The sequence below is a fragment of the Ornithorhynchus anatinus genome, chromosome 7 (assembly GCF_004115215.2).
Source record: "Ornithorhynchus anatinus isolate Pmale09 chromosome 7, mOrnAna1.pri.v4, whole genome shotgun sequence".
Classification (NCBI taxonomy): Eukaryota; Metazoa; Chordata; class Mammalia; order Monotremata; family Ornithorhynchidae; genus Ornithorhynchus; species Ornithorhynchus anatinus.
The window spans coordinates 65,945,832-65,963,651 of NC_041734.1; the positions used below are offsets into that span (position 1 = coordinate 65,945,832).

The following is a 17,820-nucleotide window of genomic DNA, read 5'->3' on the forward strand; positions in this document are numbered from 1 at the left end:
CTCTGGAAAAGAACCCCAAGCCGATATAATATTATAATTAATTAATTCACTAAAAAGGTATTAAATCTCTCCCCCTGTGGATATTATCTGAATTCATTGACCTTTAGAAAAATCGTCTCTAATTGTAACCAGGTTCAAGTGCCTTCACGGCCTCGGCCTGTCCTTTTTACATTAATAATATCTGCCCGACCCGGGCTCTGAACGGCTCTGCTGTTCAAATATTGTAGAAATTCCACTGCCCCCTAGGATAGAAAGAGCGAGAAAAGAAAAGAGGGTCGGGGAGGGAGAAGGGGGAGGTGAAGGGAAAAAGGGAAAAGAGAAGGGGAAAGAGCAGGGTGGTGGAGGAAGAGGGCAGGGAAGGGACAAAGGGGGAAGGAGAGGGAAGGAGGGGGAGTTGGAGAGGAGCAGCCCCTAGTAACTCCTGATCTGGAATGGGCAGCTGCAGGCAAGTTTGGATCACTGCTCTTCCTTCCAAGAGACTGTGCACCCTAGGCCTTGGTCTATGGGGAGAAAGAAATATTCAGTTGTCCAGCACTAGTAGCCTCCCCTGCTGAGCCTCACAGCGCACGGCCAAGCCCAGGCCCCACAATCCTTCTTCCCCTCTCTCCCACCCCATTATTTTTAGTGGTAATTGTTAAGTGCTTATTATGTGCCAAGCACTGTACTAAGCACTGGGTTAGACATGAGATAATCAGGTTGAACACAGTCCATATCCCATCTGGGGCTCACAGTCTTATTCCCCATTTTAATAATGGTATTTGTTAAGCACTTACTATGTGCCAAACACTGTTCTAAGCGCTGGGGAAGATACGAGGTAAACAGGTTGTCCCAGATGGGGCTCACAGTCAATCTCCATTTTAAAGATGAGGTAACTGAGGCACAGAGAAGTTAAGTGGCTTGCCCAAGGTCACACAGCAGACGAATGGCGGAGTCTGGATTAGAACCCACGTCCTCTGACTCCCAAACCCACACTCTTTCCACTAAGCCATACTGCTTCTCTGCAGTTGGCTTCTCCGCTGCATTTTACAGATTTTAATAATAATAATGATGGTATTTGTTAAGCACTTACTATGTGCCAAGTTACTTCACTTCTCTGGGCCTCGGTTACCTCATCTGTAAAATGGGGATGGAGACTTGGGACAGGGATTGTGTCCAACCCGATTTGCTTGTGTCCACCACAGCACTTAGTACAGTGACTGGCATATAGTAAGCACCGAACAAATACCACAATTATTATTTTTAAAGCCCCCCGGCCATCAGCCGCAGCTCCACTGCTATTCACTTACCAGTCCTCTTACCAGTCCCCAAGGCCCCCAGTTTGGAGCAGGAACTCAGGCGTCCCTGGTTCACTTCTCCGGCCCCCAGCTCCATCCGGGCTACTGGGCCAGCAGGCAGCCAGACAGGCTCCGAGAGGGCCAATAAGCCCAGAGTGCCGGGCCACTCTGCCCGGACCACCCTGGGACAGTACCAGACTCCACCAGCCCCCCTCCGGCTCCATCCGGTCCTCAGACGGATAGATCCCAAGAGGCAAAGCCGGAATCCGGCCTCCTCATGGCTTCCCGGCGACTCCCCGTGCTTCTCCACCTCACCATGACTCTTCTCATCTCCCCATGTTCTACCAACCTCTCCTTGTCTTCTCTTGTCTTCCAGCAGCTGGGCCGAGGACGGACACCGGCCCCATGCGGTCGGGCCATCTTCTCCAGTTCCTGCGCATGGTCATCGGGCCAGACTCCAGACTGAACCTGCCTCCTTGCCATTGTTTTGAGCTGCCCATCCTACCCTCCCCAAAGCTGAGACTTCTGGGGTCCTGTGGGTGGAGCTGCCAGCAGGATTGGGGCCACGGAAGGCCAGGACGGGCTGACCTGGGGCCTGATTGGAGCCAAACCCAGAGGATGAGCCAGGGAGCCCCATGCTCCACAGGGCGGCGTGGGACCCCTGCCCAGGCTGCTGGGAGGGGTGAGGGTGGGCAGTCGAGGGTCTAGTGCCCCTTCCTAATAGGTTCCATGGCCTCCCATGGGCACCCTCCAGTCAATCTGTAGGTTCTGGCCCAGTAATTAGCAGTAGGTGCAGGCCAGGGGGTGGTTAATCTGCTGCAATGAGTGAGTGAGCCCAGGTGGGAGGAACTTTATTCTCTTGCACTCATATTGTCTTTACCCCTCCTCTTACTACAGTGCTTGACACACAGTAAGTGCTTAATAATAATAACTATTATTATTACTGTTGTTTCCATGACTGAATGAAAAGTAGCTACAGTCACTTTGCCAATGGTAAGCCATGGCCAAGATGATTCCACCCCAAACCTAGTCCTGCGACCACCTCACCTCTCCCCCTCCCTCCCCTCTCAGCTCCCCTCTTCCTGCCTTGGCCCGGCCCACACTTCCCTGCCTCTGGCCAGGGTGGCGGAGCGGGCAAGGCGGCTGCCCGTGCTCGAGAGGAAAGCCCCAGGGGGGCATTTAAGCAGCTGTCCGGCCCAGCCTGCCACAGAGACCTCCAGCAGACAACACTCTCAACTTCCTCACCCGGCCCCTGTACAGTTAAGGCTGAGGGCGGGTAGGGAGACTTTCTGTGTGAGGGGCAGGTCCCGGTGGTCAGTCTGAGGGTGAGGGTCAGTTTCAGATGCTGGATGGGGAGGAAGCCCGTGTCGGTGTCCCTTCCTGCCCACTGACCAGGAGCATGAGCTGGTGGTACCATCTTGTGGCCAATTAGAGAAGAACATGTTCTCTTCCCCGATCTTACTCAAACGTACATTCCAAGCGCTCAGTACAGTGCTCTGCACATAGTAAGCGCTCAATAAATACTACTGAATGAACCCCGTTTACTGCAAAGGACACCAGGTCCGGGCAGCGTCGGACCCAAGCTACATTCAGGAGCCCCGGGACCTGGGACAACTGGGAGATCGGATGGGTGGAGAGTTGGGCATAATAATAATAATAATTGTAGTGTTTGTTAAGCGCTTACTATGTGCCAGGCATTGTATTAAGCGCTAGGGTGGATACAGGCAAATCGGGTTGGACCCAGTCCCTGTACCACAAGGGGCTGGCTCACAGTCTTAATCTCCATTTTCCAGATGACGTAACAGAGACACAAAGAAGTGAAGTGATTCGCACAACTACGACAGACAAGTGGTGGAGCTGGGATTAGAACCCAGGACTCTCTGACTCCCGGGCCCATGCTACACCACATCAGCTTGTCTCCCTAGGGTACTCTGCTCTCTCCTCTGCTCCGATTTCAGCAAAGGATGAAGGGTCTTAACAAGACTGAGCCTGGGAGAATCCCTGAACCTCACACTAGTGGGTTCTACCAGCTGGAGAGGAGTCGGAGAGGGGTTGGCGAGGGGTCGGAGAGGGGATCTGGTCCTGAAGATTAGTCTGTTTCTGGTCTCAGAGCAGTGCCCCCGAGCAAGAGCCTCAGGTCAGAGCATGGAGGCGGGACAGGCTCCGGTCAGCTGTCCGGTCACCATAAGGGGTGGCCGGTGGAAGGGGCCCAAGGGCTTATTCCAGACCAGCCGTTGGCCCCAGCACCTTGGCCATCTGGGCAGAAGCTCCAGGCTGAAGCCCAGTTCCCTGGGACAACAGGAACCCCCACCCCACCCTTCCCCACACAAACACAGCACATGGGGGAGATACAAAGCAAAGTGTTTACTAAGGCCACCAGATATGGACCCCCCGGCATTCCCTTGCGGGTGGGAGGAGCCCCTTCCCCTCCCCGGGACCAGAGGGGCGCCCCCCCCCATCCCCGCTTGCCACACCCGCAAGCTTCTCCCTGAAGGCAGCTCTTAAACTGGGGAGGCAGGGGCCCGGGAGTGGGTTGCAGGGAGTAGGACACACAGACAGGCCGCCCAGGCAGGCCAGCCGGCTCCAGCAGGTGGGAAGGGGGTTCTAGCCTTCGGACAAGAGGCGAGGGAGCCCGGGGGGTCGGGGGTCGGGGCAGGGGGAAGGCTGGAGCCAGCTTCCCACGGCCCGAGATCGAGGCTGGGGCCTTGGCTCCCTGAACCCCAGAATGGAGGACGAGTCCCTCCGCCCCGAGGAACCCCAGCCAGGGTGGGCTCCTCCGCTCCCCTCCAGCCAGATCCCCAGCTGTGCCCAGGCAGAGCCTCACAACCAGCCCCGGCCTGTCCACCCCCGAGAAGGCCACTGGCAACCTGTAGGACAGGTGTGTAGCACCAAAGGGAGAGGGGAGGCGGTCCCTCTCTGTGGGGTACCTAGAATAAGCTTCCCTGTGGGTTCAGCCCCTTCTCAGGGGTCAGGGCTTAGAGGCTGAGACTGTGGGGTTCCCAACCCACACCGTCCCACCCTCCCTCGAGGTGGTAGCGGGCCAGGAGGGGTAGATTTTCCAAGCGGAGCTCCTTGGTGAGCTGCCAAAGCCAGTCATGTTGGTGAAGCTGCCCACATCCAACCCCTCCAGTCCCCTCTCCTCCTCTCGGCCTCCCTCCCCCAACAAGCCCCAGCCCCAGCCCAGCCCAAAAACTGTTAGCCCTGCTCCTCCCCACCCTATTCCAACATCTGGGGATCCTCCGAGGGCCAGATTGGGCGAGGCCGGGATCCTCCTCTGGGCCCCCGGACCCTTGGGAGAGCCAGCTATTGGGAGGCCATGAGTCCCGGGGGGCCCACAGGTCTCTTCACACACAAGTGCCAGACAGAGGGGCCCCCCCGCCCCTCCTCGGGCCGGCCCCCTCCGGCCGGTCCTTCCCCAGCCGGGCCCGGGAGGGCCGCAGGTCACAGCATGTCCCCCTCCTCCACGCTGAAGCTGCTGCGGCGGCTGCTGGCCTTAGACGCCTCGGGGGACATGGCCGGGAACAGGGGGTCGGGGGCCAGGGGCAGCACGGACTCGTCCAGGAGCATCAAGTCCAGCTCCCGCTTGGACAGTGCGGGGAAGGAGGAGCCGGGGTCAGGCCCCAGGGGGTCCAGGAAGCCCGGGGGCCCGTCGCCGATGTTCAGGCCGGGGCTGAAGTCCAGTTGGTGGAAGGGGGATGGCGGGGGCAGCAGAGGCTGGGGCAGCTCCTGGTCGGCGAGCCCAGAGGGGCGTGGGGGCTCTCCCACCCCCTCGTCCCCCGGCAGCTGCAGCTCCTGCTTCACCAGCTGCTGGGCCAGCTCGGCCACGTTGACCCCGGAAGGCGAGGCCGTGGGAAGACCGTGCAGGCGGGCCTGCATCTCCAGCTCCTGTGGGAGGGATTGGGCAGAGGTGCCGCTTGGTCGCGGGGAGCCCCCTTGCTGAGCACGCTCCCTGACCCGGGCACCTCCCCCACCCACCCTTAGCCTGGGAGAGGGAAAGACCCCTGATCCGCCCCCTGACCTCACCCGCAGTTCCCTGCCCTGGGACCCCCGCCTCCCCTCCCCGCTCAGCAAAAGCCACTCCAGGAAGTCCAGGGCCGCCCGGCCTCCTGCATTCCCTCCACTCCGAGGGTCCCGGACCTGGGGCCCCAAGATCGGGAGTTAGCAGGTCAGAGGTCAGACCTGGATGCGGAGCCATAGCTGCTTGTTGGTCATCTCGAGGCGCCGGGAGTGAGTCTCCAGGTCCCGCGATCGCTGCAGGTCCTTCTGCATCCTGCGGATGTAGTCCACTGAGGCCTTCAGGATCGTCCCTTTGTTCCAGCGCACGTCTCTGGATGGGTGGCAGGGAGAGGTTGGGAGGGTCAGGACCTGGCTGGCAGTGGCCCCAGAAGGTCTGGGCCTCCACTCTTGCCTGCCTCTGGAGGGCAAGAGGGTCAGCAAGGTGGAACCCCAAGCCCAGAGGCTGGCCGGACCAAGGCTCCAGCTGTCGCCAGTCCAGCTTTCTGGGGGGAAACCATGGCAGCAAGGCCTTGGGGAAGCTCGGGTCTGGCAGGAAACACCCCAAGGGGACCGCAGAGGGCAGTGGGCCCAGCCAGAGCCTCTGTGTGTGTGTGTGTGCATGTGTGAGGGGGTGGGCACGTGCGTGGGTACACAAGCACAGTGCAGGAGGGAGGCCAGCTGAGAAACGGGACTGGGTTTGTTTCCCATTGAGAGGTCAACTCCCTTGATGGGGGCGGGTGGCGGGGAGAGTATTCCTGGCTGACAGGCCACCCTCCTCCCCACCCCACTGATTCCTGTCCTCCCTCTTCCCTGCTTCCCCTCCTCTGTCCCATCAGTGGTCCTCCTCCTGGAAGAAGCACCCACCCCTCGCTGCACAAGACCCATCCCCAGCAAGGTCCTTACAGGTCGTTGGCCTTGGGGATCAGCATGCCCAGCTCCTTGATACGGTCATTGATGTTGAATCTCCTTCTCCTCTCAACTGAGGCAGGCGGACAGACAGACAGACGGGCAAACAGACAAGTATTGGTGGGGTGGCTGGTGCCAGGGTCAATCTCTCGGGGAACAGGGTCTGGCTGAAATCTGGACAGAGGGGACCTCCACTACACACACTTCCCTAAAGCTAATTTCAGCCTCCACTCACCACCCCCTGCCCCACATCTGGCCCTGTGCCCTACCCCGCCCCCATTCCTCAGCGGATGACTGGTAACAGGTGCCTGGGAAATTTTCAAGTTTCTGAGAGGGATCAGGAGAAACTGGGGAAGGCAGAAAGGGCAGTGGGTGGCCTGGGCGGGGTTGAGAAGAGGGTTGGCAGAGACTTCATTCCAGCCAGGCCTGAGGGAAGCCGAACCCAGGGGGACTCACTTTGCTCCTTAACCCAGCCCCAGGCCCATTATGAGCTGACCAGGGCCAGGCCATACCTCTGGGGGCGAGGGAGGGAGGGCTGGCAGTGCTGGGGGGAGGGACAGGACTGGATCTACTCACTGAGGTTGTGATTGTCCTTCTTCTGGCGCTCCTTGGCTAGGGCCCTGCTCTCAGCATCTGTATAAATAATAATAATTATGGTATTCGTCAAGTGCTTACTGTGTGTCAGGCACTGTAATAAGTGCTGGGGTAGGTATAAGCCCCTGGGTTGGACACAGCCCCTGTCCCACATGGGGCTCACAGTCTCGATCCCCATTTTCCAGATGAGGGAACTGAGGAACAGAGAAGTAAAGTGATTTGCCCAAGGTCACACAGCAGAGAAGTGGAGAAGCCGGGAATAGACTCCCAGGCCCGTGGTCTATCCATTATGCCACACTGCTTCTCGGTATCCAGTCCTGAGAGAGGGGGAGAGAGAACCAGGAGCCCAGGAGCCTGGGGGACGGGGAGCACCAGAGGAAAGGAGGACAAAGGGGAGGCACCAGGATGAGGGCAGAGAAGAAGTTGTTTCAGAGCTGTTACCTGTGAGCTCTCGTTTCTGGGTCAGGTCAGCTGGGCAGGAGCTGCTGGTCACCCCGACCAGAGAGGCTGTGACCTGAGGGTCCCCGCTGTACACGCTGAGGTGGCTACTAGACATGGGCAACTAGGCAACAAGGGAAGGAAATGTCAGACCCTTGCAGGAAGATCCCCCCTCTGGGAGGAGGAGGGAAGGAATAGAAATGGGAGGTGGAGGGAAGGGGCTGGCTACTTCACCTAAAGGAGCTGGCCAAGAGGTGGGGCAACGGAATCCTAGGCAGAAAACTAGGACTTAGTTACCAACCACACTCCCAGCTCTGCTCAGTACAGTTCTCTGCATACAGGAAGTGTTCAATATATACCAGTGATTAATTAATTGACTAACTGAATCCAATGCTCTGTATTAGCTCTCCTCTACTCCCAGCCTTCTCACTTTCTAGCACATGCACACATAGAATCCTTACATAACACACACACACACATAAAAAGCATGCACACGCACAATCCCCTCCTAGCACATTTGCCCATCTACAGTTCACCCATACCTAGAGCAAACATAAATATATGCAGAGACCCAAAGTGCATAATATATACACCCAAACACAAAAGCCCACTGCACACACAGACAGCAGTCACACAAAGCTCACACACAACACAGACCCAGTGTCCCCATACAAAAACCAACCCAGCATACCCACAAAAAGGCCCACATAGCATGCCCAGAATCAGAGTGCCCCTCATGTGTCATGCTCAGGGCCAGAATGTATACACACACACACACACACACACACAGAGCAAAAAATTTCCTTAGCCCTCAAAACCAGTCCTATGGGCTGTAAAGAGTTTTAAGACCCAAGGGAAATGGTACCCTAATCTCCAGGACCTTGGGCTCCCTCTTCCCTCTGCCCCCCACCCCACAGCAGGGAGCCAATGGCAGATAAAAGTGAGAGCTCAGGGAGGAGAAGGAGAAGGAAAGAGAAAGAGGAGAAGGAAAAGGGGGAAGAGGAGGAGAAAGAGGGCAAGGAGGAGGAGAGTGAGGAAGATGAATTGGAAGAGAAGGAGGATGAGGAGCAGGAGGAGTCGGAGAAGGATGGGTAGGAGGAAGAGGGGAAGGAGGGAGAGGAGGAGGGAGTGAAGGAGGAGGAGGAGGCCAGGACCCGGAGCCAAGCAATCCACTCCACTCCATTGGCCACACTGCACCCAGACAAAGACCACCTGCTCTCCCCGTCCCTCTCCGCCAGAGCCAGACCCTCAGCTGCAGCCCAGGGGCCTACCGTATTGGGCATCTGGCTCTCCGGGTTGATGTATCCCAGGACGTCATCTAGGCGCATGATATTATCGATGACATCATCAAACTGGAAGAGCAAAGGGGCAGATATTCTGGCTGACCAGGCCAGACTAAGCATGAGGAGGCAGGAGGCAGGGTTGGGACCAGGGTCAGAGCCCTGTCTGGGTGGGAAACCCAGGACCCGTTTGACCTGCCCCACCCTCCCATCCTCCCCACAGCTCCTTCTCTCCACACTCTATGGGGGCTCAGGTAGGCAACCAGAGCCCACCCTGCGGGGAGGGGTAGAGCCCAGAGTCAGCGGCCTAGATCTGGGCACTCCTCCCTGCCGGCCTCCCCTCCCCAGGGTCCGGCCTCCCCCGCTCACCTCTCTGTCCGTGTTGGAGCCGATGTGGAGCATGGCCATGGGGCTGTTGGGGGTGCTGTTTCCTGCAGAGGAGGAAGGTAGCACGGGCCCAGGCCGGCCCCCCGGGGAGGCTGCGGGGGGAGGCTTGGGGGAACCCTGCCCGGGGCTGAGGTGTGCAGCAAACTTGTTCCCGTAGGTCTCGGACAGGTACTCGCGCACCTTCTTGTCCCGTGACTGCTGCAGGTGGTAGGAGGTGGGGTTCTCCAGGTACGACTGCACCTGCCATCGGGGAGAGGAGGAGAGCCGTGGTCACGGGGGGTCCCGGTGGGGGTGATGGTCGCGAGGGGCCGAGTGGGGAGGAGGGCTAATGGTACCTTGAGCACCTCCCCGGGCACGGGCGGAGGGGACTGGAAGTGGACGGGCGTGTTGATGGCGGGCGTGCTGGCCACGGGCATCCCCTGCTGCTGCTGCTGCTGCATGTAGTGCATCACGGCCTGCTGCTGCATCCGCTCCCGCTGCTCCTCCTGCTGGGCCTGCTCCCGCATGAGCTGCATGCGCAGGCCAATGCGGGACGCCATGACGGCGGCCGGTGGCTCTCTGCGTCCTGAGAGGGAAAAGAGGCCCCGCCGAAGCTCAGAACCAAGGAAATCCACAGCCGTCGTGGCCCTCTTCACACTCCCCTGGGACCACCCCCATCCTGTCCCCCAAGGCTGCCCCCCTCCCCATTTAGGCAGTAGCTCTCCATGTGGGTGAGGTCCCACCCAGGACTGGGTCCAACATGATGACAATTGATGGTATTCATTAAGCATTTACTATGTGCCAGGTACTATTCTAAGCGCCGGGGTAGACACAGGTTGGACAGAGACCCTGCTCCATATGGGGCTCTCTGTCTTAAACCCCATTTTACAGTTGAGGAAGGGAAGAGGCAACAACAACCCCACTCTAAGACCAGAGCAATGACAGAGAAGTCTTGGGAGCCAGCTTCCTCTGCTCTATTGAAATAGGGAGGCAGCGTGGTCTTGTGGAAAGAGCAGAGGCTCTGGGAGTCAGGAGACCCAGGTTCTAATAATAATAATAATAATAATGGTATTTGTTAAGTGCTTCCTACGTGCCAAGTACTGTTCTAAGGACTGGGGGAGATACAAGGTAATCAGGATGTCCCACGTGGGGCTCACAGTCTTAGTCCCCATTTTACAGATGAGGTAACTGAAGCAGAGAGAAGTTACGTGACTTGCCCAAAGTCACAAAGCTGACAAGTGGAGGAGCCAGGATTTGAACCCATGACCTCTGACTCCCAAGCCCGGGCTCTTTCCACTAAGCCATGCTGCTTCTCGTCCCAGCTCTACTCTGGGACTCTAATCCCTGCTCTACTCCCGTCTTCTGAGGGACCTTGGACGAATCATTTAACCTCTCTCTACCTCTGTTTCCTCCTGTGTAAAAAAGTGATTTTACCTGCTCACCTATCCTCTTAGACTCTGGCCCCATTTGTAACCAGACTAAATCCAGTGTGATTATCTTGAATAATAACAGTGGAATTCATTAAATGCTTACTTATATGTCAAAGCACTGTGCTAAGCACTGGGGTGGATATCTGTTCTCTCTCCCTCTTAGACTATGAGCCTTAAAGAAGCAGCGTGGCCAAGTGGATGGACCACAGGACTGGGAGTCAGAAGGAGCCGGGTTCTAGTCGTGGTTCTGCCACTTGTCTGCTATGGGACCTTGCACAAATCATTTCACTTCTCTGTGCCTCAGTTATCTCATCTGTAAAATGAGGATTACGACTGTGAGCCCCATGTGGGACAGAGGTTGTTTTCCGACTCGATTATCTTGTACCTACCCCAGTGCTGAGAACAGTGCCTGGAACATAATAAACACTTAACAAATACCATTAAAAAGGTATCCCCACTAATGTTTAGCACTGTGCTTTGGTCCAGAGTTGGTGCTTAATAAAGACCTTCATTAGTACAATTCTGCTAATTTTGGGAAGCTCCTACCCAGCCTGCTGGCTCCACACATAGTTCTCCCCACCAAACAGGGCTGGTGGGATGACCCAGGTAAACTTGAGAAGCAGTGTAGCCTCATGGAAAGAACACAGGCCTGGGAGTCAGAAGGACCTGGGTTCTAATCCCGGCTCTGCCATTTGCCTGCTGTGTGATTTTGGAAGTCACCCAACTTTTCTGTGCCTCAGTTACCTCATCTATAAAATGGGGATTAAGACTATGAACCCTGGGTGGGATATGGACTGTATCCAAACTGATTATCTTGTATCTGTCTTAGTACTTAGCACATTGCCTGGCGCACAGTAAGCACTTAATAAATAGCCGCCCCCCACCACCGCTCCCCAATAAACACACAAAAAAAACACTGCCACGGGATCAATCAATCAACACATCATTTTTACTGAGCACTTACTACTATCAATAATAATTGTGACATTTGTTAAGCGCTTACTATGTGTCAGCCACTGTACTAAGTGCCGGGGTGGATGCAAACAAACTGGATAGGACACAGTCCATGTTCCACTGGGCTCACAGTTCCAATTCCCATTTTGTAGATGAGGTAACTGAAGCACAGAGAAGTGAAGTGACTTGCCCCAGGTCACAGAGCATACAATTGGCAGAGCTGGAATTAGAACCCAGGTCCTTCTGACTCCCAGGCCACTAGGCCAATCTGCCTCTCTATCTCTGCTTCTCCAACGCTGCTTCTCTTACTCTGTTCAGAACACTGAATTAAGTGCTTGGGAGAGTATAATCTCGTTGGCAGGTGCACATCTGAGAGCAGGGAACACTGTCGTATTCAATCAATTAATGGTATTTATTGTGCAGAGCACTGTACTGTTTGGGAGAGTCCAATACAACAGAGTTGGTAGACACATTCACCGCCCACAGGGAGTTTACAGTCTAGAGGACCATAATTGCTAATACCCGCTCCGCACCCTCTCACGCCTGGGGGAACACTCTGTTAAGACCAGTGCCAGCAGGCAGAAGCCTCCCTGCTCACCCCCGGGAAACCTGGACAGGCTGCCTCTGCTCGGTGGGCAGAGCTGGCACGAGCTAGAAATGCCCAGCTCTGCACTGAAGCATGCCCCATGCCAGCCCGCAAACGTGGCCCAGTGAAAGCTACACCTGCTCCGGCCTGGACCCAGATCCCGGTCCCCTGCTGGCCAGTTGGGCTGTCCAACAGAGGCCCACCCCCAGCCCCTCGCCTCTGCAACCCTCCCCCAGAGCCCCACTTTGCATCTGAACCACCACCCTACCAGTTCCACCACCCAGTTCCAGTTCCACCACTACCCTACCAGGCTTTTGCCCGTCTCCCAGGCTTTGCCCAGACCCCGAGCCCCCCCGGGCCCCTTTGCCGTGTCCCTGCCCCCCACCCCGGCGCACCTGACTGAGATCCGCCCTCCCACCACGGTGCAATCAGCTCCAGTGGTGGCGAGAGGGAGACGCTTCCCACAGGAACAATCTGGCTTCTGTGGAGGAAGCTGGCCAGGCCCGGCCCCGGCCCCGGCCCTGGCCCCGGCCCCGTGGGCAGAAGCAACTCAGGAACACACACACAGGGTCCTTGTTCCTCATCACAAAGGGGCCAGGCGCCCACTGCGGGAGAGAAGGCAGAGCAGCCGCCAGGCCAGGCCCTTGGGGTCCGGCCCGCCTTGGCTCCCGCCCCTGGGCACGGACACGGGAGACCCCGCCTGCTCTTCCTCCTGTCTGTGGAAGGCCTGCCCCTCATCTCCTCCAACCTGGGGCCAGAGGTCTGGGTGCCGAACCCAGAGCCGTGCCCGGCGGAACAAGCCTGGGCCTGGGAGACAGAGTACCTGGGTTCTAATCCTGGCTTCACCACTTGCTTGCTATGTGACCTTGGGCAAGTCGCTTCACTTCTTTGTGCTTTAGTTTCCTCAACTGTAAAAATGGGGGATAAGATATGTTCTCCTTCCCTCCCTAGTAGATTGAGAGATTGTGTGGGATACAATGATCTGATCTGTATCCAGACTAGCACTTAGTACAAAGCTTGGCATATAGTAAGTACTTGCTAAATGTCATTATCATTATTATTATTATTATTATTATTATTAAGAGCCCACAGAAATAGAAATGGTGTTGAGGAGTTCCAGTCCTACTGACCCTTCCACACTCAGCTCAGATACCTTCTCGTCTCTCACCTTCTTTCCCTCTAGCTCCTTCTCTTTTTCTCTCCCTCTCACTCTCTCTCTCACTCTCTCTTGTTCTCACTCTCCTCTCCCTTGCTGTCTATCCTTTTCCTTGTTCTTTCTCCCTCTATCCTCTCTTTGCTCTCTCCCTTCTCTCTTGCTCTATATCTTCTCTCTTTCACTCTCCCTCTCTCTCTCTCTCTCTTTTGAGCCCTATCTCCCTCTCTTTCTGGGACTCTGTCTCTCCCTTACTTGTTTTCCCTTTATTCAGTGTGCCTGGGACTCCCAGCTCTGCTCCTACCTCTTAGACCCTGGAGCAGTGAGGACCAGAGAAAACTATTCGTGGTATTTAATGAACACTTACAGGGTGTAGAACACTGTCCTAGGCACTTGGGGGAGTGAGAACACAGAGAAGCAAAATCTGTTTCATGGAGCTTTCAGTCCATTTAGAGAATAAATAAATAAATATAAATAATGTTGGTATTTGTTAAGCACTTACTATGTGCAGAGCACTGTTCTAAGCGTGGGGTAGATACAGGGTAATCAGGTTGTCCCACGTGAGGCTCACAGTTAATCCCCATTTTACAGATGAGGTAACTGAGGCACAGAGAAGTTAAGTGACTTGCCCAGTCACACAGCTGATAAGTAGCAGAGCCGGGATTCAAACCCATGAACTCTGACTCCCAAGCCCAGGCTCTTTCCACTGAGCCACGCTGCTTCTCTGAGGTAAGGGCTTATAAATTAAAAGCATTCATAGAGTCTGTGGGTGGATATAAATGATAAACACTGTGGAGTAAATAAATCAGTGACAAATAAACAAACAGAATAAGATTAAGGAGTACTGAGGTGGCTAAGGGGAAGACATGTCTGAGAGGAAGGTGGAGAATAATCAGGGAAAGCCTCTAGGAGGGCGTGGGCTTTGAGAATGACCTCAAAGGAGGGAAGGGAAGGAGTTTGGTAAAACTGTTGGAGGGGAGGTGTCTTTAGGGGGAGGGGGTTTGAGCAATGGATCAGAGGTAGGAGACAGTCCATAGTAAGGGACAGCTGGGAGGGTCTTGGGTAAGGGGACAGTTGTGAAGATGGATGGGCTCAACCTGGTGGTTTAGGTTGAGAAACAGCATGGTTTAGTGGAAAGAGCATGGGCCTGGGAGTCAGAAAGATCTGGGTTCTAATCCCAGCTCTGCCACTTGTTGTTGTATGACCTTAGGCAATTCACTTAATTTCTCCGTGCCTCAGTTACCTCATCTGTAAAACGGGGAGGAAGACTATAAGCCCCATGTGAGACAGGGACTGTGTCCAACCCTATTACCTTGCATTTACCCCAGCACTTAGTACAGTGCCTGGCACATAGTAAATGCTTAACAAATACCACTTTTATTATTATTATTATTATTATTACTGCCCTGGGGTGAATCCAGCAGGAAGCTGAATTTGGGAGGCTGGGAAGGGAAGCCCCACTGCTCCCCGGAAGTCAGAACTTGTCCTAGCTTTTTCCACCCAAATCCCAATCAGGGCCACTGACCCTTGAATTTACTCAGAATCCGCTGGTCCCCAACACTCCTCCTGCCTGAACAGCTTCCCGTGCTGACAGACTGCAATTGCTTCCTGCCAGCTGGGCCAAGAAACATTCCCTTGGTTTTGTCTTGAACTCCCGTCTGCGAGCTTTAGAGCATGTCCCCCAACTCCGGAGGGATCTGGTGGAATGAGACAAACACTTTGTTGTTGGTCTTCTCCACCCACTTCAAGACTGTTGGCTGTAATGTGAATCGGAGCCATCAGTGGAGGGCTCTGATTCTAAAATGCCAACATGGAAATGGGATGTCTCATCCGACGTCATGAACGCAAGAGTCCATGACTCTTTCATTCACCCCACCCTCAGCCCCACAGCATTTATGTTCAGATCCATAATTTATTTTAATGCCTGTCTCCCGCTCTAAACTATGAACTCCTTGTGGGAATATGTCCACCAACTCTATTATATTGTACTTCCAAGTGCTTAGAATAGTGCTCTGCACACAGTAAGACCTCAGAATTTTTTAATGGTATCTGTTAAGTGCTTACTATGTGCCAGATACTGTACAGAGGTAATCGGGTGGGACACAGTCCCTGTCCCACATAGGGCTCATAGTCTTAATCCCCATCTTACAGATGAGGTAACTGGGGCATAGAAAAATGAAGTGACTTGCCCAAGGTTACACAGCAGACAAGTGGCAGAGCCAGGATTAGAACCCAGGGCCTCTGGCTCCCAGGTCTGTGTAATTTCCACTAGACCATGCTGCTTCTCAATAAATATCGCTTCAATAAATACCATTGGTTGATTGAATGATGGACTGAAGAGTCAAGAAGACATCCTTCTTCTCTGGCTCTGCTCAAATCTTATTAGAGTTCTGGGTCCCATGTGGGCTGCTCAATTCTAACATGGATGCAGAGACCCTGGAAGGCCCTGAGGAGACTAACAAGAATGATTAAAGAATGGAATATTAGTCCCTGGAGTAAAGTAGGAGGAATTGGGGGGGGCGGGCATTTAGCTTGGAAAAAAGAAGTCTAAGAGGTGGATGGGCAACCACTGGAAGTTCTTGAAGAGTGGGGAAACATCGACTAAACTTTTTTTAGAAAGATGATCTAGGCAACAGAGTGAAGTAAGGATTGGAGTGAAGAGAGACAGGAGACACGGAGGTCAGCGAGGAGGCTGATGTAGTAGTCCTGGTGGGAAATAACTGCTTGGATCAGCATAGTACCAATACTGATGGAGAGGAAAGGGTGAATTTTAGCAATTCTGGGAAGGTAGAAGCGACAGGATTTGGTGACAGATTGAATATGTGGGTTGAACGAGAGAATCAAGAATAATACCGAAGTTACAGGCTTGTGAGTCACGAAGGATAGAGGTGTTGTCTACATTAATGGGAAAATCTGGGAGAGGACAGGTTTGGGTGGGAAGATGAGGAATTCTATTACAGACATATTAAGTTTGAGGGGTCGGCACGACATCCAAGTAGATGTCTCAAAGGCAGGAGGAAATGTGAGACTGCAGAGAAGGAGAGAGGTCAGGGCTGGAGAGGTAGATTTAAGAATCATCTGCGCAGAGATGGTAGTTTGAAGCCATGGAGTGAATGCATTCTCCAAGGGAGTGGGTGTAGGGGGGTGTAGAAGAGGACCCAGAACTGAGCCTTGAGGGGTTCCCGCAGCTCAGGGGTAGGAGGCAGAGGAGGAGCCCGTGAAAGGGACGGAGAATAAACTGCCAGAGAGATAGGAGGGGAACCAGGCGAGGAGAGTGTCAGTGAAGCCAAAGTTAGATCGTGTTTCCAGGAAAAGGGGGTGGTCCACGGGGACAAAGGCAGCTGAGAGGTTGAGGAGGATTAGGATGGAGTAGGGGCCACTGGATTTGGCAAGAAAGAGGTCATTGGTGACTTTAAAGAGGGCTGTTTCTATGGAGTGAAGGGGACAGAAGCCATATTACGGGGCGGGGGCGAGGAGAGAATTGGACGAGGGGAAGTGGAGGTAGCGGATGTAGACAATCCACTCAAGGAGTTTGGAGAGGAATGGTAGAAGGGAGATGGGGCGATTACTGGAGAGAGCTAAGGAGTCAAGGGAGTCAAGGAGTTAAAGATAGGGAAGGCATGAGTATGTCTGAAAGCAGTAGAGAAGGAACCATTGGAAAGAGAAGAGTGGAAGATGGTGGTCAGGGAGGGAAGAGGGGAGGGGACAAGTGTTTCAGTAAGGTGCAGAAGAATGAGGTCAGAAGCGCAGGTGCAGAGGGTGGATTTTTAGAGGAGGTGGGAGATCTCCTCCTGAGATACTGCTGGGAAAGATGGAAGAGTTGAAAGAGCACGGGCTTTGGAGTCAGAGGTCATGAGTTCGAATCCCAGCTCGGCCACTTGTCAGCTGTGTGACTGTGGGCAAGTCACTTAACTTCTCTGTGCCTCAGTTACCTCATCTGTAAAATGGGGATTAAGACTGTGAGCGCCACGTGGGACATCCTGATTCCCCTGTGTCTACCCCAGTGCTTAGAACAGTGCTCGGCACATAGTAAGCGCTTAACAAATACCAACATTATTATTATTATTAAGAGTTGAAGAAGGGGCAGGAGAGACGGGGGCAGAGCAGAGCATGCCGGTACTCAGCAGGTCGCCGGTGGAAGTAGGCTGAAGCTCCGTGGCCTAATGGATGGAGCGTGAGTCTGGGAGTCAGAGGACCTGAGTTCTAATCTCAGCTCTGTTACTTGTCTTTGTGACTTTGAGCAGGTCACGTCACTCCTCTGTGTCGCAGTTACATCATCTGTAAAATGAAGATTAAATTCTCCTCCTCCCGACTTAAAATGTGAGTCCCATTTGGGGCTGAGACTGTGTCCAACCTAATTATCATTTTTTTAAAATGATATTTGTTAAGTGCTTACTATGTATCACTTTGTGCAATGCCTGGCACATAGTAAGTACTGACAAGTACCTTATAAAAAAGCACTCACTATTTGCCAAACACTTTATTGAACACCAGCCTAAATTCAAGATAATCAGGGTGGACACAGTCCCTGTCCCACATGGGGCTCACAAACTGAGGGGGAGGGACAGCAGGTATTGAATCCCCATAATACAGTTCAAGAAACTGAGGACTCGAGAGATTCAGTGCCTTGCCCAAGGTCATGCAGCAGGTGAGTGACAGAGCCAGGACTAGAACCTGAGTTCCCTAATTCCCATTCCTGGACTCTTTCCCTCTCCTACCTACCCTTACTCCTCTCCCACTTAAATCCAGCCCACATTTTGCTCCTGTAAAACCAGGCTAATGACTGAGCCTTCACTTCTTCTCTCTCACCATCGACCCCTTGTAGATGCCCTCCCTCCTGCTT

At 54.3% G+C, this 17,820-nt stretch overlaps 1 protein-coding gene across 3 annotated transcripts in view; it reads right to left on the minus strand.

Annotated features, from left to right (window-relative positions):
• Window positions 1–3,623: 3,623 nt before the first annotated feature.
• Window positions 3,624–17,820, minus strand: part of TFEB (transcription factor EB) — a 49,440-nt gene continuing 35,243 nt past the window's right edge. For 2 of the 3 annotated variants that reach the window (XM_029069837.2, XM_029069838.2), the window contains exons 2-9: window positions 9,211–9,440; window positions 8,858–9,115; window positions 8,480–8,560; window positions 7,212–7,332; window positions 6,753–6,809; window positions 6,174–6,249; window positions 5,454–5,601; window positions 3,624–5,159 (exon numbers count right to left, since the gene is read on the minus strand). In XM_029069837.2, the coding sequence (XP_028925670.1) occupies window positions 4,716–5,159; window positions 5,454–5,601; window positions 6,174–6,249; window positions 6,753–6,809; window positions 7,212–7,332; window positions 8,480–8,560; window positions 8,858–9,115; window positions 9,211–9,414 (1,389 nt within the window). In that variant the 5' untranslated portion in view covers window positions 9,415–9,440 and the 3' untranslated portion in view covers window positions 3,624–4,715. Of the gene's footprint in view, window positions 5,160–5,453; window positions 5,602–6,173; window positions 6,250–6,752; window positions 6,810–7,211; window positions 7,333–8,479; window positions 8,561–8,857; window positions 9,116–9,210; window positions 9,441–12,219; window positions 12,342–17,820 lie in introns of those variants that run through there. The other variant, XM_029069836.2, reaches the window with a different exon arrangement.